The sequence below is a fragment of the Octodon degus genome, unplaced genomic scaffold, assembly GCF_000260255.1.
Source record: "Octodon degus isolate 3935 unplaced genomic scaffold, OctDeg1.0 scaffold00011, whole genome shotgun sequence".
NCBI lineage: Eukaryota > Metazoa > Chordata > Mammalia > Rodentia > Octodontidae > Octodon > Octodon degus.
The window spans coordinates 15,764,102-15,788,664 of NW_004524587.1; the positions used below are offsets into that span (position 1 = coordinate 15,764,102).

General features: G+C 46.6%; 1 protein-coding gene across 7 annotated transcripts; it reads right to left on the reverse strand.

Annotated features, from left to right (window-relative positions):
• Nucleotides 1–15,998: 15,998 nt before the first annotated feature.
• On the reverse strand, nt 15,999–22,052 carry Pdp2 (pyruvate dehyrogenase phosphatase catalytic subunit 2). 7 transcript variants are annotated; one of them, XM_004625904.3, is made up of 2 exons: nt 21,915–22,052; nt 15,999–19,443 (listed from the first exon to the last, which is right to left on the reverse strand). In XM_004625904.3, exon 2 carries the CDS (start codon nt 19,434–19,436, stop codon nt 17,844–17,846), a length of 1,593 nt encoding a protein of 530 aa, XP_004625961.1. In that variant the 5' UTR covers nt 19,437–19,443; nt 21,915–22,052; the 3' UTR covers nt 15,999–17,843. The 7 variants fall into 7 exon arrangements, with proteins under 7 accessions (XP_004625961.1, XP_023565133.1, XP_023565134.1 ...); XM_023709365.1 differs by having other exon boundaries at nt 15,999–19,472; XM_023709366.1 differs by lacking the exon at nt 21,915–22,052 and adding an exon at nt 21,704–21,754 and having other exon boundaries at nt 15,999–19,472.
• Nucleotides 22,053–24,563: the final 2,511 nt, after the last annotated feature.

Sequence of the window (24,563 nt, forward strand, 5' to 3'; positions counted from 1 at the left end):
TCAAATGGACACTACTTGGGAAGGACAGGAACCCTTGTGCCTCCCCCTGAAACTGTACCTGCCCCAGGTACACTTCTGCTTCTGAATCAAAATTAAGCCAAAACCCTGGTGGACTGCTGAACCCAGACCACACCTCCAGACTGACCTCCAGTCTCTGCCCTTTGATTGACCCCAGACACAAGCTGGTTCCATATGCTCCCTTCCTGGCAGTCTTCGGGGAGTCAAGGTGGGACTTGCTGTCCCAAGCACCCAGAACTGATAATGGTAAATCACGGGGAAGGGAGAAAAACAACCTTGGTGGGGCCCAACCCTATTTTTAGGAGGTAATCTCTCTACTGCTGGCAGATTCCATGGGATGGGGGCCAAGCCTAGCTGAGTGAGCCAGGGCAGGAACACTGGCTGGCCTAGGGGAGCTTGTGGGTGAACCCCGAGGCTGACCCTAGCTACCCTGGGCTCAAGGACCCCACCCCCAACTATAGACCATCCCAGCACAAGCAGGGATTCTCTGCCCCTTCCCAGGATTCACTACGTGATCTGAACCCACTTAGAAGTCTTCAGAGCAGAAAGCTCTTTGGAAATTGCATTTTATCTAATTTTCCAACTTAATAGGGTAGATTATTGGCTCCATTTTCCAGTGAAAGATCTTGAAGGTCAGAGAGATAAAAGGCTACAACTGGGAGTGTTGGAACTAGGGCACAAAGCAGAACTGTAAGGAGACAGGCATGGACTGTTGTTCATATTTCCTCTCTAAAAGTGTTCATAACCATTAGTTGATCCCTTAGAGCTCCCAGATCTCCCACAGGGGCCTTAAGGATCACACAGGCCAGCTCCTTCTAGTAAAAGTAGGATGGTCAATCACAAAGAGGCGGAAAGATCCTGCCAGGTTCGTGCAACCGGTGAGGTGCAACACCTGAGCTAGAACTTCCTGCTTTCTGGGTCTTTGTTCTGGGCAGAGGGGTAGACGAGTTGGATGAAGTATCTGACTGGGTGAGGGAGGATGACTGATGGGTAGGTGGATGGGTGGGTGGGGAAATGAGTGGTGTGTAGCAGTAGTTGCTGAGTGGATGGGAAAGCTATTAAGAATAGAGTAAACAGCAAGTGACTAGGGCAGGTTATAGCACCTGCCTGTTGGAGGGCTTCATTCTTGAGAATTCAGACCCCATGACACTCCATGATTGTATCACTGCTAGAGCCGATTACTGGGTCAAGAGCTCAGTTTCCTTACACAACTATGGACATAAACCTTTCCTGTGACTGTTACCTCCACTCTAAAGAGGATGGTGAGGGTGAGATAGAGAAACATATTGGTGCTGGGTCGGTGATCACTTGTGGGGATTCCCATTAGCGAGGCAGCCTCACACTGCAGACAGGGCCTAGACCTAGCAGAGCAAAGTGTGCTTGGGGGTGGGTGGGTAATGAGTTGCATAGTACAGGTAGAAGAAGATGCAATCTGTGCCCTACCTTCTCGTTGCTGTGTTCCCAAGTAAATCCCTTCACCTTCTTGAGCCTTGGTTTACTTGTTGATAAAATGGGTTTCATTTCATGGAGTTGTTTGGAGAACAACATGAGATGATCCTTGCAAAACACATTTAGCAAAGTGCCAGGAGCTCAATTAATGTGTCTCTCCCTTGTCCATAATCTGTTGCAGGGAACAGTCCAAATGCCCGCAGCCACACACACACACACACACACACACACACACACTCCATAGAAGTCCCCTGAGGCCCAGGGAAAGGGAGCACAGAGAAAGACCCTAGTTCTAGCCTCCATCTGGTTTTGCTGGGTGCCTCATGATAATACATACTCCTAGCATGGACGCCTTTCCAGCCCCTAGGCTCAGGAGTACTGGGATCCATCTGAGAGCCACATCTCATGGGGCTCTGACTGGGCTGTAGCTGGAGGCTGAGAAGGGTAGGCCCCTGTGGGGGGTTCATACTCCCTCTCTCCCAGGCCCCTTCAAGAGGCACAGAGCCAGATCAAAGGGACCCAGCACCAAGGCCTGGGAGGCGGGTTTGGAAAGAATGTAAACATGAGGATATTTTTAAACTTTTTCCAGGCCTAACGGTAGAGCTCTTGAAGCAAGAGGCCTAGAGGTCAGGCTGGCACTTACCCCCAAAGAAATAAAAAGGTCTTGGGACCCCCAAAGACTCCCCAGTCCCAGCCACTCATATGTACCCCAAAACTTCAGTTTGGGCCTCAGGGCAGAAGTTCTTTCTCTTGTGTGGGATGACATGTTTCTACTGAGAGGCCCTCAGAAGTGTGCAAGGATCCTAAGGATGCAGGGATGGTGGGGCCTATCTGGCAGAACAAGTATTGGGGAACCCTTTGGCAGCCTTGTTACTCTATGAGTCATGTGCATGTGCACATGTGTGTGTCTATGGGTGTGCAAGTATGTGCTACCACCTTGTCTCTGCAGTGTCAGAGTGTGTCAAGATGTGCATGAATGTGCAAGAAGCCTACCTCAGCCCAATCTTCCTTTCTGTCCCTCACATCCCTGATCTCCTCTCAAGGTCCAGGGATAGATGGGGGACAGGAGGCCAGCTGAAGGGTTGAGAGGAAGAGTCACATGAGAAGAGGAGGGAAATGAGGACAGCGAAGGTGGGAGGGAGTTGGGGCTGAGTCTCCATCTCTGGTGAGTCAGCCTGTGAAAGCTGCAGGGGCCATTAATGTAGAGACTAGGGACTCAGCTCCCACAATTATTTCCAGGTGTCATAGTGACTCAGGAACATCATGACAAAGCTCCCTAGATCTCCCCACTTCTAGTGTCACAGTGACGCTCACCATGGGTTCCATGACAACAGCCTCTTCCCTCAGGGTGACGTGGCTACTCTCACATACTTGCAGGAGTATCTCAGACTTGCGCAGGGGAATCAGCACAATACACCCCCTCTGCCATATGATCATATACCCGGACCATGTACACATAGGACAGAAGGACCATCCCATTCATATCCCCACTGACCACACTCAGCATTCTCAGGGATGTCCAGCTGCCAGGTCAGCCTGGCATCATCAGTGCAGTGAGGGGTATGGCCTCACTGGGAGAGGCCTCAGCTGGCTGTCTTCCTTGCTTCAGGAAGCTGCTGTGGTGCTGTATCCGGCTTATGAACTGAGAGAGGGACAGCATCAGCACCATGGAAGGGGATCTCCCAGATTTCTCCTCAGAGACACCAGGAGCAGCACTGAGTTTGCCCTTTACTATTCTGTGCACTAGAACTTGGGGCCCAGGAGGACAGAAAGACAGGTAGGGCTGGCACTGACAGGGAGGAGGACCCTGGGGCTCGCTCTCCACCTGAGAGCCACATCTGTGTTCTCGAGGGTGTTGCTACATTGTCCCAAGCTGTGATGGCCTTGTGTGTGCCCACTCACTATGGCTGTTGCTATTCTTACCCACTTGGCCATGGCAATACAGTCAGAGATAGTGGCAGGATGGGAGAGAGTCACGAGCACTGGCCCCTTATCTGACACATTCTCTGGAAATTTGGCAAGCGCTGCCACCCTCTGGGGCCCAGGCAGGGCAGGTGTGAAGGGGTCACCCAGTGGGGTGGGGGCTGGGCTGTTTAAGAGGTCTTGCTCATTGCCTCTCCTACAGCCATGCCACATGGGAGACATGGGGGTTCCTAGTGGGATTTCTTCCCACGTGTCCTCCTCTGCGCCTACCCACTCCAACACAGAACACCACCACTGTTCTCATCTCTTAGTTTTTTACTATCCAAGGACAATGTATTTGTCAGCTTCCTCAGTAAAGACTGCTTCCTGGGAAGAGCTCCAGACTGGAGACCACAAAAGCCCAGTATAGTCACTTTCTGCCCATTCTTAGACAAGTCACCTCAGGCAATTCACTTCCTTTCTCTGAGCTTCAGTTTCTTCATCCCTATCCCATGCTGTTATAGGGAGAAAGGACCCAATGTCTAGGAAGGTGGGTTAAAGGTTGCAACTTGTATGCTTCTGCGTGTGTGCGCGCGCGCACGCGCACGCGCACGAGCACGCATGCGCATATGCACGTGTATGCATGCGTGCACTAAAGGATGGGAGTCTAGGGTCCTACCTTGTAGACTCCCAGCCCATGGATTTTCCATTGGCATGTCGGCACCCTCTCCCCCAAAATAGGCTCTATGAGCCGTGTGCGACAGAGCCCAGACTGAGGGACCTTTTTTTAGCTGCCCTTTGATTGTCAGCTCTTGAGTGGCTGCTATTTCAAGCCCCAGCGTCTAGAGTAGTTGGACCAAGTGGGGCCCAACTCAACTCAGTGGGCCTGGCTGGCTCCCCAAAGGCATCCCCAGGAGATCAGCCCCGCCCGCTCATGCCCAGCACTGCTGGCAGGGACAGCACAACCTCCCTGTGCACTGGGGCTTAAGGGTTCATCGAGGCAAGCTGGAGCACTAGCTCAAGGCAGTCACAACTCGGGGGTTCAGCCTATGGGCCACAGCCCACGTTTTCCACCCAGAAAAAAGCAAGTTGTGGGATCAACTGGGAGAAGACAAAACTTTGATTTTAAACAGGAACGGGAACATAATTGGCCCCCCAAAATATGCTAGCTGGGCTGACAGTATGATTCAGTGGCTAAGCATTTGCCTACTATTCTTGAGGCCTTGGAATTTGAGCCTTAGTACTGAAAAATAAAAACAACAATACAACTATTATTGTTATAAATTACAGCCACAGTCATTCTTAGTTTTGTTGTTATAATAACTTTTTTTTTGGTACCAGGAATTAATCTCAGGACCTCACACTTGCCAGGCAGGTGCTACACCACTGAACTGTATCACTGACCCCACAGTAATTTTTAAAAATCAGATTTACACCTAGCCTTTTTACTAAGCATGGCTCTTATGCTGCTGGGTTCCCCCCCCCCCACCTCCCACATACATATACACCTGGCTTCAGCAGTTAGAAGCCGCAAGTCAGCTGGGGTGCCCTGTATGCACCTATGGGCTGGACCCCCAGATGGCCTTTGGGATCTGTGGTCTACAAATGGCCTTTAGATTCCATGACACCTTTCAGGATACATATGGCTATGCCCACCACTTTTTCCAACTCAAATGCCATCAGGCACTATTCCGTAGGATTTCAAGGTCTCAGATTCTGAAACTGAAGTTCTAGATGTTAAATCCTCAAATAGCCCCTGAACGTGAATTCTAGAGCTCTGACTTGAACCTGAAGAAATGGGCTTATCACACAGCGATGTATGAGAAAGAATTTCCTGGCATAAGACTTGATGGGTCATCTGAACAAATGAAGACAGTCTCTGCTTCCTGGCCGTAGCGTGCATGTGTGTGAAGATGAAGGCTACCAAGAAGAGGAACTGGATATCAAGAGCCAGATTCTGGGACAAGGGAAGAAAGACAATGTGTCTAAACCAGGCCTTCCCCAACACAGTCAGGGTCATTTCCCAGCTGGGCAGCAAGGTCAGCTGGGGTTGGGGGAGGGGGTCACATGTTCTACCTTTGCCCCAAGTGGTTACTGAACAAGGTGAGACTTCCTTGTTACCCGAAGGACAAAAATAGTTCCCAGGTGATGGCCTGCAATCCATGCCCAGAACTGCTTGGGTTATTCTGAGAGTGACAGGAACAGGGCCAGGCCAGGCCTAAGTCAGGTGGGACTGAGCTGGAAGTGGCATCCTCAGCCCGCAGGCTTCCTGTCCTTCTGGGGATCCTGAATGGGGGTGGAGGACTAGAACCATGTGCTGGCTAGCCCTTGGTAGATGGAGTTCCAATCCTGATTCAGCTACATCATCTTGGGCAAGTCATCTGGCACGACTGAGTGTCAGCTTCCTTTTCAAATGATAGGAACCCTGATCACTGCTTTTCAGCGTGGCTGAGAGAATTAGATGAAGTGGCTAAGTGGTGCTCAATAAATGTGTGAATCTGCACCTTAGCTGTCTCAGAGCCCAGACCTAGGGGTCCAGGGAAGGCAAAGGCCTCGGCTAGGTTGCTCAGCTGCAGAAAAGCCCCTTCCCCTCCAATTGTGAGGGAGCCAGTCAGGCACAAAAGCACATTTCTAAAGAGCTTGTGGGGATTTTCCAGGAACAGTGCCTTCCAACTGGAGAATTCCATTCATGGCCCTCTTGCCTGAGGCTCAGGCTAGGCTAGGACACTCCAGCTCATTCCAGTTCTAACCAGCTTCTGCTCCCCACCCACCAAGCCCAGGCCTTGGTGTCCTATGCTATGTTCTCTTGCTGTGTGCTAGGAGGTCCGAAGGGTCTGAGGTACTTGGCTTGTCTTCTCCTGACCCCTTATCGCTTTGAGGGGTCTGCCCTTTTCTTCATCCATGTCCTAGAATTTTCCCTGGACCAAGCCTCTGGCTTCAGGTGAATTCACATGAACAAGCTGGCATGATGGACACTGACCTGGAGACAGATGGCACCTGACTCAGCTCAGGGGTAGAGTTGACAAAGGCAGCTAGAGAGGGGGAAGGGAGCTGTTTGGGACAAATGCCTGGGCAAAGGCTCAGAAATGTGGCTGAGCTCAAGGATTGGGACACTCTGCATTTTTCTCCAGGCAGGGGCATTGGTTTGAGATAACCCGAGGAGCACTGAGCTGGGGACACAGGATAGCAGAATAGAGAACTGAACTGTTCAGTTGATCAGCAATTGGACCCAATCCTTCCTTAGCCCAGATGTCTTCCCTCCACAACTAAGCCTAGAAGGGTTTTGTCCAGAAACAGGGGAGGGGAGGCTTCTCAGGGAGGAATAGCTGGCTGACTGTCCCAAGACACACCAAGTATGACTATCCTCCAAGATATTCCTGCACTCACAAAATGTATTCTGTACCCAATAGGACACCCAGATCGTTGCGAGGTAAAATCTTATTGGACCCTAGCTGGTCCCTGGGATGCCCCAATCCCACTCTGCCACTCTACCTCAAAACTTCAGTTCTATTCTGTACCCTATCCAGCCACAGCCATCATCCCTATGCTGAGGAGGGGCGTATGACGCCTCTCCTCCCTGAGGCTGGCACCAAAGTTTATGAGCCAGTGCAGAAGTCTCTAAGAGGCATATGGGTGGAAAAAGTTACCCAGTTCTAAATCAGCCAGCCTTTGAGTGATCTCATCCCCTTCCCAAGATAGTCCTGCTCCCCTCCCCCACCCACCAGCCGTGCCAATGGGGTAAGTCATGAGGGAGCTGGTGGAGGAGTACAAACGAGGGCTGGGGAAGGATTTCAACTTGGGGTCGCACTGTACATTCTGCTGATTACCCCCACTTACGGTATTTACAAATAGCAGCTTCCTGTCCATTTAAAAAGGTCTGCCACCACTCTGTTTTCTTTTCATAATCACTTGTAAAGCCTGCCAAAATGAATGTACCAGAATCTTTGTGTCCAGCCCTAAAGCAGGACATGTCAACCATGTAGTTTCTCTTTCTTATAAACACCAGTCCCATGACCATTTTTGTTCAAATACCCTGGAGTAGTTGTCAGACCCACCCTCCCTTTCTCTCCCTCTGAAATAAATTCTCACAGGTGTTGGGTGGGAGGGCAGGCCTCGCTGCGCCTGAAGAGTTCTGGGCGTGCAAGCCAGAGACGTCAGATCCAGGACAGAGTGGGGGACTAGAGACCAGCATAGGGTTCTGCTGGCTCCTCCTGCTGCTGGAGGCAGGTACTCCCTAGGCTCTACTTGCCCTTGTCTTGCCAACCAGAACCAAAAATCAGACTGATCAGGAACCCAGAGAAATAGCATACGCAGGGTATCCCCTGACCCATGCTGGAGTTGTGTCCACAAAGCCACCACCCCAGGCACAGGCCAAGTTCCTAGCCACAGGACAAAACCCCTCTCATTCTATGCAATTCATATCTTGCCAAGAGTTCCCCCCAATTTCTTCTAGAATGCTTCTGTAGACCAAAAGCTCACTCCTTTCTAAATTGCTGTCAAGAGTCCAGGCATGGTGGCGCTTGCCTATAATCCCAGCGCTGGGGAGGCTGAAAGCAGGAGGATCAGTACAAGTCAGAGCAACGCAGTGAGACCCTGTACCAAGTACATTTAAATAAATAAATAAATAAATAAATAAATAAATAACTGCCAGGTCTTTGGAGAGTGGGTAAAGTATGTCCTTCTTATCAAATGGATAAATACTCAACAGATTCCATGAATGTCAGAAGGGTACTTTGGAGTCAGTCACTAGGGTTTGAAACTTAGCCCTATGCTTACTGGTTTTGTGACACAAGGCATAGCATTTTAGCTTTCTAGCTCAGTTTCTTCATCTGTAGAGTGGGTTAGTGATACTTGCTTAGAGGGTTGAGTGAGAATTAAATGAGATGTATAAAGTACACAGCAGAGCAGCGAGCCAGAGTATGTGCTCACAAACGTGGTCTAGTTTAGTATCTTAAATTATCATAAGTCAGTCCCCTTGGGTCAGCCAGATCGCTCAGCAGATTAAAGTGCCTGCTTAGGCAGACACAGGGGCTGGGGCCTCAATCCCCAGCCTGCCAAACTGGCCCCGCACCAGGGGGCACCCTGAGCCGGCAAATGAGACAGCATGGTGGCGCACACCTGTAATCCCAGCGCTTGGGAGGCTGAAATACAGGAAGGAGCATTGTGAGTCAGATCTGTGTAGTGAGACCCTATAGATCCTGTACTGAATACATAAAAAAAAAAAAAAAAAAAGAGTCCCCTGACTAATAGCAGATCAAATGTTCTGCTGCAGAGTGGAAGAAAGAGGTGAGGTGAGGCTGGGTCAGCTCACACTTGGCCTTGTACATTAGCAAGAAATTGAGATATTTTTCTGATTCTTTGCAAGTGGTAGAGGATGGCAGGGGCCATGGTAGAGAAGTTGTCACTGAAGTCTTTGTTCATTTCACTATGCAGTTCAGGATGGCCTTGAATTCACAGCAATCCTCCTGCCTCAGCCTCACAAGTACTGGGATTACAGGTGTGCACCACCACGCCTAGCATAGTGACATTTTTGTTTTTAAAATAATTTCCAGGGGGCCGGGGAGATGGCTCAGTAGAATAAGCGCTTCCCTGGCAAGCGCAAGTACCTGAGTTCAATCCCCGGTTCCGCCAAAAAAAAAAAAAAAATAATAATAATAATAAAAATAATTTCCAGGTTCAATCCCTGGTGTGCTATGCCAGCCTGGCCTGTGGAGCGCACTGAGATAGTGACTGAGACTGGGCATGGTGGCATGCACCTGTAATCCCAGCTTGGGAGGCTGAAAACAGGAGGATCACTTTGAGTCCAGTCTATTTAGTGAGACCCTGTAGACCCTGTACTAAATACATTTTAAAACGAAGAAAAAATAATAATTTCCAGGTCTGGGAAGCTAAGGCAGGTAGATTGCAGGTTCAAGATTAGCCTGGATAACTTAGTGACTTAGCAAAATTCTAAGAAAAGAACCAAAAACAAATAAAGATAAACATATGTAACTCAGTGCAAAAAACTCAGCTCACCCTCTAGAACTGAGAAAAAAGGGAGGGCATGCCCCAATGACAGAGTGTATACTCAGTATGTGTGCAGCCCTCCCAAAAACAAAGCAGAAAAGCATTTAATTTCCAATACACAAAAACAGAACAGATCGTGTAACCAAGCTACTTGGATCGTCTATCAGATTTACCAATTATTAAGACCTTTCCATATTTTAACTTTGCCAAACCCAGTATCATTTTTGCTGTATTCTCCTGGTTGCAAGCAAATCCTTAAGGTCAACCCACATTCAAGAGGATGAAAATTAGATATCACTGCTTCACAGGAATAATGTCAAAGAGTTTGTGATCATCCTTAACACTCCAGGGGGAGGATTCCAGACTCAAACCTAGAAGTGACAGGGGGCTGACCCAATTCTTGAAAGAAGTGATATCTTTATAGGAAGACTGAGACTTCCGCATTTTCTTTTTTAATTAACTGGAACAAGGATTGAACCTAGGGCTTCACATATGCTAGGCAAATGCCTTACCACTACACTATATCCCCACATAGTCCCTAACATTTTTAATATGTATGTTGAGTGCCTGGTATGATTCCCGGGGACCCAGAGGAGAGTCAGACCAGATTCTGGTGCTCTCAACAGACAGATAAACAGGAGACACTTGAGGAAATGGGATGGAGCATCTGTGTCATGTGAACTGAAAAAGACCTAGCAAATCACTGGCTAGCAAGTCTTCCCAGGCCAAATGATGCTCAGCAGAGTCAGGCTTGATAAACAGGAGCAATCTACAATGAGGTAAAGGATCCGGTGGCAGGTATTCCTGGCAGAGGGACTAGCAAGGGCCAAGGGCTGCTACAGTCTAAGAACATGGAACTTTGTGTGACTGTTGGGCCCACATACCTGAGGACAAAGTGGGGGAAGTTCGGTAGGCCTCCCCAGGGATAGAGTCTGAGCTCTCCTTCTAGGCTCATGGGGAGCCAGGGAGGGGTTCTGAGCAAGCGGTGACTTAGTCAGATCTGACTGCTGTGCAATGGGGGCACTGACAGGGCTGCTGCTGACCTTTGGGGACAGGGGAGTATACAGGTGTTTTGCTCTATTCTTATAACTAGAATAGCAAGTGGGCAGGAGGAACAGAACCCAGGGCTGCTGGATGGTGGGTGTGGGAACTGGCGACAGGGAGTACGATTGAAAGGATGGGGTCTGAGGTGTCAGTCAGTCCACAAGAGAAAACAGTCACACCAGGGAAAACTGGTCACGATGACAGCCATTCTCCTACCATCTGCAGCCAACCAATGGCCTGAGTCACTAGCAGTTCCCACCCCCCAAAGCAGGACTCTATGACAATACAAGGTGCTTCTCCCACTCCACCTTGTCCCCAGGCCCATATATGTGCAGAGTCCTGAAGGTTGTTGCAAGGTGCAAGGTTGCAAGGTTGTTCCCAGGGAGACCTAGCTTAGCCAAGGACAGGCCTCAGGACTTGTCTTTTCACCAACACACTCCTCCTTCCCTAGCTGAGGCTAACAATAGCATGGCCCAATAGCGCCACCTAGAGACAACCTCTCACACTGCCTCTCTTACTGTACACAGCAAAGGGTTCAGCAAGATGGGATTAATGTCCTCAGCATGCCACTCTCAGAATGACCATGGCACCTGGAAGAACTCAGAAGATGCCCAGCTCCTCCATTACGCCATGCCAAAGCCTAACTCGGAGGCAGCAAACTCCCTAAGTGAATATGGACGCATTCCCTTCCCACAAGCGTGGGTACTTGATAATTTGTTAAAGACACACCCCATTTCCTCACGCTTTGCAGCATTGTTTCAGATGTAGGGTCACCCTCTTCTCACAGGAAGCTCATTCCCATCTCGACCTTGCCATCCAGCACTGTCCTGAGTCCTGAGCCCCAAGGGGGACTATGGAATGGCCCTTGCCCCTCTCCGAGTGATTCTTTTTTAGCTAATTGTTTCTATCCATTTATATCCATGGTCTTCTGGTACTGAATCCTCTTTACCAACTTTCCTTACTTCTTTTTTGTCAAGGACCATTCTATATAATTGTTGGGGAAAAATCATTTCCTAATTAAATTGTGATTAGGGCTTGTCGGAGGCCTTGCCCTGTGGGCCATAGTTCCGTGCACCTCTGGTCACAGTGGAGACCTCAATGGTCCTGTGACACTGTGATGTCCCAGGGCAAGATTGCATCAGTTGAAGACTTCCTGGTTTCTGAGAACCCTGTAGTAATAAAAACAGCGGTTCATCTTGGGGAGACAAACTCCTTCCTAGCTTTCTGCCTCTCTCCTACCTTTCTCTTCAACATAAAGATCCTCATCACCACAAGGCCACCTATGCCCTTCGAGCCATCCAAATTGGTCCCCATCAGTATAAGACCTTATCAGTATACATCCAATAAACAATGGCTATCTCTGAGTGTCTTTGCCTCTGCCCACCTGAGCCACTGATGTCCCAGCTCCCCCTGTCATGCATTACTAAATCTGTCTGTTTCTTATTTCATCCTTTCACCATACCCCTCATACAGGAAGCTGAGAATCTTGGCTAGATCCCTCACACTTTTTTGCTTCCACATCACCAGTTCTCCTCTTAAAAATCTGTTGGGGGGCCGGGGAGATGGCTCAGTAGAATAAACGCTTCCCTGGCAAGTGCAAGGGCCTGAGTTCAATCCCCGGTTCCGAAAAAAAAAAAATCTGTTGGTGCTCCTTCATCTGCTCCTCCCTTAATTGCCCATCCATCCACCTGTCCTTTTATCCTTCCTATGCATTTTTCAATCAGCCTGTCCACCCCTGGACAGACCTGAGGATAGGGTATGAAGACAGGGAAGAGGTCCACAAGATAGCTGCTCAATAGGCTTGGTAGCAACACAACAGGGAAACTGAGGAGTTAAGGCAGGACTCCCCACTCTGCCCTACCCCAGGCTAAGGAGGAGCAAGCCATATTCCAGCCTTTCCTGAGGCTACTACATGGTCTTTATCACTTTTCCATGCCTGGAGATCCCCTGAGGAGTCCCCCTTGCCCAACTAAAAACACCCAGCTAGCTGCCCCATCACCTTCACTATAACTCTCACATCTACCTCCATGCTGCCCCAGGGGCTCTGTCATCACTAAACTGGACTTGGTCCTAGGCTTCAGCCAGTGTGCTCCTTTTTCTGGACTGGCTCCTCTCAGTTCCCTTTGTGGTCAGTGCTATGAACCTCTCAGCTCTTTGGTGGGTGGGGCTAGCCTTGGACATGTAGGCATGATTTGCTCCTGGTCATGCATGGTTTGCCCAGGCTGGACAGAACAGTAGCTCCAGGTAGACATTCCTTGTGTTTATCTGCTGGAGAATGGGTTTGGGCAAGTGAGGGCTCTTCAGAAGCAGGGCAAAGTTGAGATGGGAGACAATACAGGCTCCAGAGCAGCCCTCTCTGAACAGGCTACCTTTCCTTATTATCTTGGCAGCATAATCCAGAACTGGAGCCCTGGCCTTCTCATTCCTGCTGTCCCCAGCAGGCCACTTCCTATACCAACATATGCTTCCAAATAGCAGATAAGGTCAGGGGCCAAAGAGCCAAAACCACTCAGAGAGGTCAGTACAGGCCTACTTGTCCCCAGAGAGAGACACTTGAAGGGCTAGCCACTCACAATTCAGTTACCAGGCTGGGGACCATTCAAGGCCTTTTATTATCATCAAGTAAAATGTAAATGAAAATCTAAAGGTAAAAGGTGAAATAAATCTATAAATTTAATTTTTCCGATTAAAGAGCCCAAACAGTCCAATTTTTAAATTTTTATTCTCCCATGCTCCCTCTATTTTTATGTTTTAAAATGATGAAAACACTAGAATATGTGAGTATATGCAGCCTGCCAAAGCCAAAGCACTATCATCTTATTCTCAGCAATGACCTCCAAAGAGTCTTCTAGCTTCCTTTCAGCACCGCCACCCCTTCTCCCCAACGCCTACAATGGACCAAAACTGTGCAGAGCTTTTTGGTGCACTCTTATCCTTTTCCAAAAGCCCCATACAGGGACAATGCTGTGCATTTATTTCAAATCCCAGCCCTACCATGGTGACGTGGGTGAATTTTCAACCTGAACTGGATGGAGTTCATAACCTGAGTTACGGGGATGAGGGGGAGGGGGAGTGGTAGCTTCTTTTCTTCTGATTAGACACCTAACACTCTGCTTTCCATCATTTCCTCAAGAAATGATCAAAGATTAAGGAAACGGACATGTCAATAACCCTGATTTACACACTTCATGAAGTAAAGATATACTAAAACTTCACATTGCATCCCATAAATAAGTGCAGTTATTAGATACCAATTAAGAAAAAACTCCATCTTCAGGTCCAACTTAACCCCAGCTCACACTAGAGCATAAGTGACTTAACATTTATATTTTTGTTTGTTCTTTGTAGTACCCAGGATTAAACCCAGGGCCTTCTCACTGAGCTATATCCCTAGTCACTTATTTATTTGGTTGGTTGTTTATTAAGCTGAGTCTCCTTTAAAAAACAAAAGCACTGCAATAGTCCTTATAACTAAGCTATTCCCTCTAGGTACAATGAGAATCACCATTTAGTTAGTGGGGGTGGCTGGAGTGGCTGCCTCAGTTTGATTGAGGTACCCCTCAAGACCTTTCACCCAGAGCTTGCACTACATTAACAATTGACACAAATGCTCGTTTTCCAAGTTGGTTTTAAAAGTTCAGCTAAACAATAAGAAATCTCAGCTGGCCATGGCTCTGAGTGTATAGAGCCTCACATCAAAAGCCTTCACTTCCTTTTCCTTTTCCTCAAGCCCCCATACACAGAGTTACCATAAATGGGGGCTTCCTGTGTGCTCAGCAGCACCCCCCAAATTTGTAAAGCATTATCTTCTCTTTTGGGTAGTTTCTTAGACTAAGTTTCTGAGACTTGGCCAGATAAATGAGGTGAAACAAAAGTTGACCCAACTAAGGACCCTAAGGTCTAGAAAAATTAGTACTCAGACCAAAGAAAATCAGATTTCATTTTACCTCTTTTATTTACAAGTTTTAAATATCTCTAACAGTTAGAAAATCAGTATCAATTATGAACAATGGTATGCAGTTTAAAATACAAATGCCAGTAATTATTAAAGAACACGGTTAATAATTATTCCAAGAAAATGCCTGATAAGTATTTTCCAGGAGGCAAGTTAGACAGCAAGTGCCCAAGAAGGCAAGGACAGAGTCCCGGTTGGCTCAGGGTTGGTTATGCAGCAGCGCAAACACACATTCCCCTTAGGTCACGCACGCGGCAGCTTGCGTCACTAGCACTGACACCAGCCTGGATCTCCAGCTCCCAGGGTACTCAGTGCATTGTGGGCCGCAAGAGTCACATTTCAGAGACAAATGAACCACTTTACAATGAGGCTAGGATGGCTCTGCTCCAGGATACTGTGGTTAACCTGGGAAGTGAAGGCTTCCTAAAGCCATCAAACAGATACGTCTGATGGACAAGAGTTTAGCCAGACTCATGCTGAACAATGTTTTTGTTCCACATAATTATACTCTTAACAAACGTTCAGCTTGTTTGTATTTCACTTATCTTTAAAATATCCCAAGTCGATTATGTCCCAATCAAAATTTACCCCGTGTGCCTAACATTACAGATCTTTTTAGGCCACATGTACTGGAAACATGCCTATACATTAACATACTTCAAACTTATACTTTAATCATAATAAATTAGCTTTATGTTATAAACAACATCTCAGAAAGTCAAATCTCAGTAACTTGATAACAATTTTAAATTAGAATAGAATACCAGAATTGTATTATCTATATATAAAATATCTAAATTATGCCAATATTATTAAATTTTATTACTTAAAATCATAAATACATAATCTTAAGCACCAAAGCACACTTACTTCAAATGTTATATCTACAATATTAAATGGTCAACATCATTTTAAAACTCAATTTAAAAAGTCTTAAAAACGAAATCACTATATAAAATGATGAGTGCTTTGGAAGATCGGACAAAGACCACTAACCTTTTTTGCAACTGTAGCGTCCTAAGCAGTAGCCCATGTGCTTCAGGAAGGCCACTGACAAGAAGCGTGGCCAGGGAAAGACAGCTGGAGTTTAACCAGAAGGCGATGCTCCCTGGAGCATTCAAGAAAAGAGCTGAGAGTTCATGCAGAAAAAAAGGCAGACAACAAACAAGCCTTTCTTCTCTCTCAATGTACCAACTAGATGGCAGGAAAATCTATTAGGCTGAGAAAAAACAGATACACTTGAAAAAACAGAACACAGGTGGGAAGACTGTTCTCTCAACTGCTGCACAAGTTACTGAACTGCATACATGTACGGCTCATGCCAGGCTCCAAGGGTACTCCAGGGTGCTGGCAGGAAAAACAAAGGGACAGAAAATGTCAGTCAAGTAGAGCCCCTCAGTTTCAAGAGCAAACCTTTATGCTAAGCCTAAGAAAATGGTGGTGATTCACATTCTGAGTTAAAATCTAAGAGATCAGAAGGAATAGTAATGATTTTAGAATAAATGGACCAAGGTTTATTTAAATACCCAAAAGATTGAAAAATAAATAAATAAATAAATACCCAAAAGATTTTTTTTGGGGGGGGGGGTACAGGATCTTGCTATGTAGCCTAGGTTGGCCTTGAACTCGAAATCTACCTGCCTCAGCCTCAATCCTAGAGTGCTGGGATTATAGACTTGTGCCACCACACCCAGCTCCAAAACAGGAATTTCTTAAACGAAACCACACAACTAAAACAAGTAAACCGAAAAATATACAGAGAAGCATCCCCAATATAGACATATCCCAACTCTTGACTGAATTTCATCTGGAACAGATAAAAATAGAGAAGCCAAATGTAGTTGCTTGCTTTTTCTTTCCAATGGATGGCATGAGGGAGCAAGAGAAGATCATCTAACGTAGTTCCATTACACTGAGGCATTCTGCTTGATTTGGCACATGAAACTAAATCTGTGGGTTTGAGGATTGTATTTGTGTTTCCCTTTAGGGACACATTTCCTGTTGTTCAAATGCCATAGCTGCTCACAAGAAAATTCATCCCCCAAAAAGGAACCATGTGGGTTAATTTTTAAGTAAATACAAAGGCTCTATAACCCATGGAAACCGTTACAAGTTATGTTTTTATTTTTGCCTCAACTCCTGTAATAAATATGGTCTAATTCCTGAGGAGCAGTAATGGCAATTTATCGGTCATGGGTAGGTGTTCCATCTGTTAAGTCTCATGCCTCCCATCTCCCCACTGCCTCACAGGAAGCAGACAGAACCTCAGCTCCTAACTGTTCCCCTTAGACCCTTCAAGTTTTCGCCTATCCAGGCTCAGGCTGAATTTTAAATCCACAAACAGCTGAAGAAGCCTGTTCTGCCTAAACGTCCATCATAACCGCATGTGTTCACACTGTCCCCTTTCCTGACCATTTGAAGGAGTAGGTAAAGGACTCAGATACTAGTGTAGCTTCAGGGTAAGGTTGGATAGGACAGCAGAGGTAGGATTATGTCAGAAGAAAGTCATAGAAAAATGTTTGAGAGATGTAATCAGAAAGGCTAAAAAATGATGAAAATCTCCCCATGGCTAAGATGGAGTGGGGAGTGAGGTATTTTACTAACACAAGAAAGGCCAAAAAAGAAAAAAAGTAAGAAAGGCCAAGAGTTAAGAATTAGACATAAATTTCTTCCTCCCATGGCTCAAAGTTTCATAGGTGGACTCAGTGGAGGAGCCAAATGTTACATGAGTAAATTCACTGGTTCAGAGACCTAGAACTTCTCACCCTCAGCCCAAAAACAAGTTGTGTCTAACATGCATATAGGAGGCCTGTTTGTAAACTTGAGGATTGGTCTTTGCGATACTGCAGATGAAACCCAGGGCCTTGCATGGGCTACAAGAGCCCTGTACCACTGAGCTACATATCCAGCCCAAGGATTCAGTTTTTAAATGAACTAAAACAGACGTAGAATGCAACCTTACAGAAAGTCTTCACAAGAATATTCACACACAAAAAAGAATATTCACAAAAAGTTTTAAATGTTGCATAGAAAAGTGTCCTGTAGTACACTTTGTAAACCTACGCTTTAGTAATTAAAAAAAAATAAAGCACAACAAAATTTTATAATCTAGAAGTGCATTAGTGTGAATTCAGAATTATCAGATTCTCAGATTTTTGCTCCTGGACCTCAGAAGATCCTCAGGTTCTTTATTTTTAGGATCATGATTAAATTTATCTTTTAAAAGCTCCAGATGACACAGTTCAAGTGTCTTTATAAAAGACTTAGGCTTTATGATCGCAAGCCAGTTCTACAGACTTTATATCCTCTCCACTGCACTAAAAAGTTGACCAGTACACACAGGAACATAAAGTCACTGTTACTGCATTTACACCTAGGTTGTTCTGTTTTCCTCTCCTGTTAGTCAATTATTCAGCAAGCTATGTCTATCTGCCTGTCCTTTTAACAGTCAGGCTTCAATAGCTCAATCCTAATCCCCTTTGTAATATGCATCAATTGTCTCTGAGTTAAAATACACTACAGTGACAGTCATATCATCCCTGTACATCCTTGCCAAGTCCTCCGGCAATGTCAGCATTGCTGCCAGCCTCTCTGGGTCCATTTCCCCATATTCATTGCTTCCAATGGCATGTCTGATCAGATGTGTGGCTGCATTTCGGTCAGCTGCGTGGAGCCCGCTGGCTTTCCTCTGCAGTAGTAGACTCTGCATGAGTCCCAGGTTGGTAGGTCTTTGGGCCAGGTCCGGCTTATGGCGACCTATCTCGGACAGATACCCCACTACCAGCCTCACTACATCTTCATTCCCTAACATGTCCCATAGCCCATCTGAAGCTAGCACGAGGAACTTATCCTGGGGCCTCAGCCTATGGTACGTAATCTCAGGCTTGGCAGTCAGGTAGGGTGGAGTATAGTAGTGTGAAGGAGTGAACTGGTAAATGTTGAGAGCCTCAGTATCAAAGCCCCTCTCTAGGACACTGCGCTGCAGCTCTTTACTCCATTTCAGCTGGACATCTCCAAAGGCCCTACAGGGCATGAGGACACCCAGCAACCTGTCATCCATGATGACGGTCCTGTCCTCAGACTCAGGGTGTTCCCTCTTAAGCCGGGAGAGCTCAGCCTCATTCCAGGCATTGTGGTCATGTGTAAGAGGTAGACAAGACCACATGCCATTGTCCTCCTGGACACCAAGGATGGCCCGGCAGTCACCAGCATTTGCCACATGCAAGTGAACTCCATCGACATGAGCCAGGCAAGCTGTTGCCCCAGAAAAAGCAACCTGGAGTGACAGATTCTTTGTCACCTCATCTTCCAAGGGAGCCTGGACTTCCAATGAGATATCAGAATCCAGTCTCTGGAAAGAGTACATCAATGCTTCCTCAATGCTTAGCCCCATTTCCATGTGCAGGTCAAGCAATTCCTGCCAATAGACACGGAGGTGGTCAAGATGCACTGAGGTGACATCCTTGTAGATACTGTCCCCTGGGTGCTTGAGCCATTGCAGGATAGGCAACAGAGGCTTCATATTTTCCATTGCTTCCTCCATCTGCTCCAGGGTCTGGTGGGACATCAGGGACACTGCCACATAGTAGAAGAGCCTCTCACTCACTGCTTGTGCACATGCATGACCACCATGTCCATCAAAGATACCAAACATCAGTCCCCTGGTCTGCAGGCAGGAGGCTACTCCTCGACGGTCTTCCACTGGGGAATTCGCAGCTAGCTGGTTGCTTTCAAACCGCAACACAGAATTTGGGACTCTGCTGTCCAAGTCAAAGATCTTGTGGGCTGACTCACCAGCTCGAAGCACTTCATTTACCTGCTCAGGGCTGAGCTGCAGGTGGAAATCCTCTTCCTCTGTTGATGTGTGTCTGTAGGCTTTTTGCAGAGTGAAGGTACCAGCTGGTGAACTGTTTTGTAGGGCAGGTGATGCCGAGGAAAGGAGATTCCATGTGGATTGATACCTTTTGGAGACACACCGTGAGTATAAGTGTCTTCCACCTTGTAATGTAGCAATACAGCTCCTTGCAGAAGTTAAGATCCAGTAGGACACTGTACTTGACATTCTGAAACTACGTCAGCAAGTGACAATTTATTAAACCTGAAAATTAAAGGGTTTAAGAAAGCTTCAAAATTTAAGTTTTTTTTTTCTTGGCAGGTGCTTATGCTGCTGAGCTATCTCCCTGGCCAAAATTTAATTTCTTAAAAATACTAACTTCTGAAACATTGGTTACTATCTGGAACAAAAATGATTTAAACAAGAATTGAGTAAATAGGGCTGGAGAGATGGCTCAGTGGTCTAAAGCACCTACTTGGAACAAGCTCAGCAAAGCACAGGGACCGCGGTTCGATCCCCCAGCACCACATGCCAGCCAGCCCTGCCCCCTGGTGGGCTGAGCTGGCCACACACACACACACACACACACACACTAAATAAATGTAAATAAATAAATAAAATTTTAAAAAAAATTGAGTAAACTTTTAAGTTTACATTTTAATGTAAGTAGTCTTATTCCTCACCATAGCACATAAACACATTCCAGAAATTTTAGAAAACATACATATATACACTCTGCTCTTACAGAGCCACTGAGGGCTTTATACTTTTTGTCTAGCTGATCCAGGACCCCAAAACCCCATTTTTCTCCCTTTCCCAAGTCCTATTTCTCATGAGAGCCTTCCCCTCATGTTCACCATCTCTCTAGCAGACTACAGTATTCATCTGATTCTCCACTAGCCCACAAGCTCTGTGAATTTAGGAACTGTAGCTGCTTTACAACAGCTCTCCAGTCCCCCCCTCCCCCCCGTACCTGGAAAACAATAGGGCTAAATTGTGTACCTGGCAAACAGTGACTAAAGTGGCATTTTCAGATGTCCAGAAGCACACTAAGTGTGACACTAGCTGTCTACCATATCCACAGCTGCATCAGTCAGTCTGAACTCAAGCTATGCACTAGTGAGATGAGAATACCATACACTTTTTCTTACAAAGGTTTTGTGAGGCTTAATAAAATATGATCTTTCTGAAAAAAAAAAAAACTCATTACATATATAATCCTCCATTTTCTACATATTTGTATATTAGACCTATGTTATGGTTTGTGTCTAGTTGTCCCCCCAAAGCCTCATGCAGTCATGGGGTGAGGACTTCTAGAGTTTGTGTTAACTCATGATCCACTGGGATTATGTGTGATCCAAGGCTGGGATTATGGGTCTTAGTACTGCTGGGATTACCCATAGGTGGGTAAATACTGGGAAGTACCCATAGGTGTGAGTACTTCCCCTACCCTGGGGCAGGTAATTTGTATTACAATGTAAGGTGAGAAGAGAAACTAGCTGCTTGAGCTGCTGCTTACCCCTCCCTGTGCTCTTGTTCTTTGCCACAGCCATGAAAGGTTGCCCTCTGCTATGTGCTGCTCTGCCTTGGAGCCAGCTGAGTATGGCCTGAAACCTCCAGTAACTGTGAGCTAAATAAACCTTTCCTTCCTTCATTTTGGGTATTGGGTATTTGTTCCAGCAATGAGAGAAGAGTAACTAAGACAACCTATAACCTTAAATCTGACTTTCCTCTTAAGAGCTTTTTCCTCCTTTTGGTGATAAATACATTTATAGAATATGTAATACATCATTTTCTGTGTAAACAACCACAATTTATTTTTCTGTTCTCTATTGCTGGGGATTTCAAAGTTCTTTCCCCTAATCAGCTCTTTATAAAACACCAAACTGCATGGCTTTCTGCAACAACCTTTTCCTTGCTTATATTTTAACCTACATATTTCCCGAATGAAAAGGGTGTAGATTTCTACTGCCAAACTGATTCACAGAAACTTTACTGCTGCTTCCACACGGCATGAAGGAAACAGTTTACTAATACCTTCGTTATCCTCTCGTAGACGTTTTCCTTGGGCAAAAAGAAAGAAAGAAAGAAAAGTTGTCCTACTATAACTAGCTCCTCTCCAGAACCTAGGAGGGGCCTTACCACGGTTTTAAGATTTATCAATCCTACCCGCCCCTAGTTTATCTGCAGGGATCTTGCGTGCTCCCAACCCCAGGAAGGGTTCCCTCCTCTCCTCACAGAGCTTGGAGCAGGTGGGGTCGGTCAGGGGCGCAGAAGGTTTAGAACTGGAACCGCTAGCGGCGCAACTTGAGGCCGTCCACCTCAGCCCGGACCCAAACAACACCAACAGGTCTGAACGTCAAGCCTCGGACCACAGTCCCCTAAATGAGAGCGTGGGCCTTGGCTTCCCGGGTTGAAAAAGACGGGAGTTCCTCTGGGGCGCCGAACTCACGGCGCGTTCAAAGATAAAGCAACTAATATGCGGGCTCCCCTACTCAGCCAAGTCCTGCGCTGGTCCTCCGGCCCACGTGGCGTGTGCGAGCCAGTGGAGTGTCAGAGGCCGTGGGTCCCGCGTGTCCCGCCCTCTCGCGTCACCTCATCTCCGCCCCCATCACCTGAGCCCGCGTCGCGCGGGGGACAGCTGAGCGCCAGCGAGGCCAGGTGGTGAAAGTGGCACCCGCTCCCCCGGCCAGTTTCCTTCCTTACCTCGGACCCTTCTCCTCTTCTCACCAGCTTGCACCGCTGCCAACTGGCCGGACCCTGAGTTTCGCGGCTGCGCACAGAGCGGCAGCTGCAGCCACTACGGTCTCTCTAAGCCTTGTGAAGCCGGTAGTCAAGAACAAGCTCCAGGGGAAAGAGCCCTCCTATCATCGCTGATTGGCTTATATGCGGAGGCGGACCCTTGACCGACTGGGATATTGACCAATAGATAAAGAGAAAAAGAGGCCGCACAAGGCGGGGCTGGGTGGAGCCAACACAGCCCTACACCACGACAGTCCAGGTTCTGACAGTGAGCGCTGAACCAACGGACCAGGCAGTCACGTGGCCAATTGACTGCTGCGTGCACCTTGCACTACCCAAAAGAGCGACTTCTCCAGTTCCTTATTGTGGATACATCACGGTGTGCTCTCCATTTCTGGAATCGACAACTCCAGATACCTCTCCTAAATGCCACACTCACCTTTGAGGTCCTATAGGTGCCTCAAAAATAATCTGTCCTGGATTAATTTTTCCGCCAAACCCGTTCTTCCTCCTCCCATTCCCTTACCTTGAATGGCCTCACCATCTGACCAGAGATACAAACCAAAAGACTTGGGGGAGCCAGGTGTGATTGTACCTGCTTGTAATCCCAGAACTCTGGCAGGCTCGAGAAGGAAGACTGCAAATTTGACTGCAGTCTGGGCGGTTTAGTAATTTGATGCGACCCTTTTTCAAAATTAAAAATTAAAAAAGGAGAGCTTTTTTAGTTGGAGCTCAGTGTGAGACCCTGGGTTCAATACCCAGTGCATAGGGAGGGACCTAGGAGTCACCTTCATACCTCCATCTCCCTCACTCTCTTGTCAATTGTCCAATCTCATCAACCCAGCCTCCTAAATACTTCCTCAGCCAACCTGTTCCTTGTCCCTCACCTGACCTGTCTTCAGTCAACTTCCATTTAGTCCTAACCAAACTTTCCTCTACAAGGCAGCCAAAATGAACCTCCAAAAACTCAAGCTTCTGTGCACCCTTTGGCAGCACATATGCTAAAAACTAAAATTCCTACTCTAAAGTCTTCATTGGTTCCCAGCCAACCACTCCCTTAAACTCATGATTACATTGGCCCGTCACTGAGGAGTACCACAGCTCATTAGCAGGTAGTAGGTGAGAAAAGGCAGAGAACCAGAACATTATACATTCTCTGCATCCCTTCTAAGATACTCCATTCAGAAACATTGTGAGATTCCAACCATGATTATTTTAATAGAACTCTTCTGTTTAAGCCAAATGGAATCCTTCCTTGGAGGCAGAGAAAAATGAGACAAGCAGAAAAGACCCCTTGGAGTCCTGAGATTGTGCCCTTCTGGAAGGAAGACACAATGGCTTACCTGGGCAGTTATGTCAGCTGACCTGGACTCAAGGACAACTTTGCAGTAAAAATGCTTCTGTTAGACCTGCCCTGATAATATTTATACTGCCACTCACCATTTGTCCTTTCCGGAAGTTCTAAGTAAGGACTTGAAGCATTTTTCTTCCCAGATATTGAGGGAGCTCTGTTTCAGACCCACACTAAAAGTAACTTTTACCAGAACTGATGACACAGCCTGTAGTCCCAGATATTTAGGAGGCCAAGGCAAGAGGACCCAAAATTTGAGGCTAGTCTTGGCAACATTGCAAGACTCTATGTCTCAAAAAATAAAATAAAAAGGATTAGGGATATAGCTCAGCAGTGGAGCACTTAGCATGGTCAAGGGCCTGGATTCAATTCCCAGGACCACAAAGACAAAACAAGACAAAATAAACACCTCTTAATAAATAGATGTGAGAGAATTGGACAACATACTATTTTGTTTGTGGGGTTTGGGTTTAATTTGGGTTTGGGGGGCTTTTTTAGTTTGGGTTTTTTTTTTTTTTTTTTTTTTTTTTTTGTACAAAGAGTTCATTTGAGGTTACAGGTTAACGTTCAGTTCTTCAGGACAGAGCCTGCAGAGTTTAATTGCTCCATCAGCAGGCATCTGCCCAGACTATGTGACAGGCCCTGAAGTGACCCCTAGGTTACAGATGGCTCCCACTACTTTCCTGAGGAAAATTACATCATTCTACCAAGTCTGAAACCACAGACACTTTTCAAGTTATGACATACCCCCGCTTCCAAAGTAGAATTGCACCCTTGAGAATACTGTGAGCCCAGAACTTTTACTTACAAGCTATAATTAGTCCTTTGTGGTATTGAACCCTTTAATCCCAGCACTCAGGAAGCTGAGGAAGCTCACAAGTTTGAACCTAGCCTGGGCTACATAGAGAGATCTTATCTAAAACAAATACAAACCCTCAGTAATCCAATTATGTGTGATGCCTAGTCCAAATTCCCCTTCTGGTCTTCCAAGGCTTCCTTATCTCAAGCTCTTATCTAAACAAAAAACAAAAAAAAAAAAAAAGGAGGAATGGACTTCTTTTAAGAAAGGGAAAGCACAACTCAATTGGTAGTTGAGCCTTACTCAAACAAAAAAATGTGAATTAAAGTGAGCTATGGACTTGTGTGTGTGCGTGTGTGTGTGTGCGCGCGTGTTGCTGGAACCAGGAATTCATTCATGCCAGGCAAACACTCTGCCACTGAGCCACATCTCCAGCCCTCAGCTACTGATGTTTGTCAATCTA

Bases quoted from the DNA above. Each gene is read 5' to 3' on its own strand.
- Pdp2 (XM_004625904.3), bottom strand. From the start codon at position 19,436: ATGTCAAGTACAGTGTCCTACTGGATCTTAACTTCTGCAAGGAGCTGT.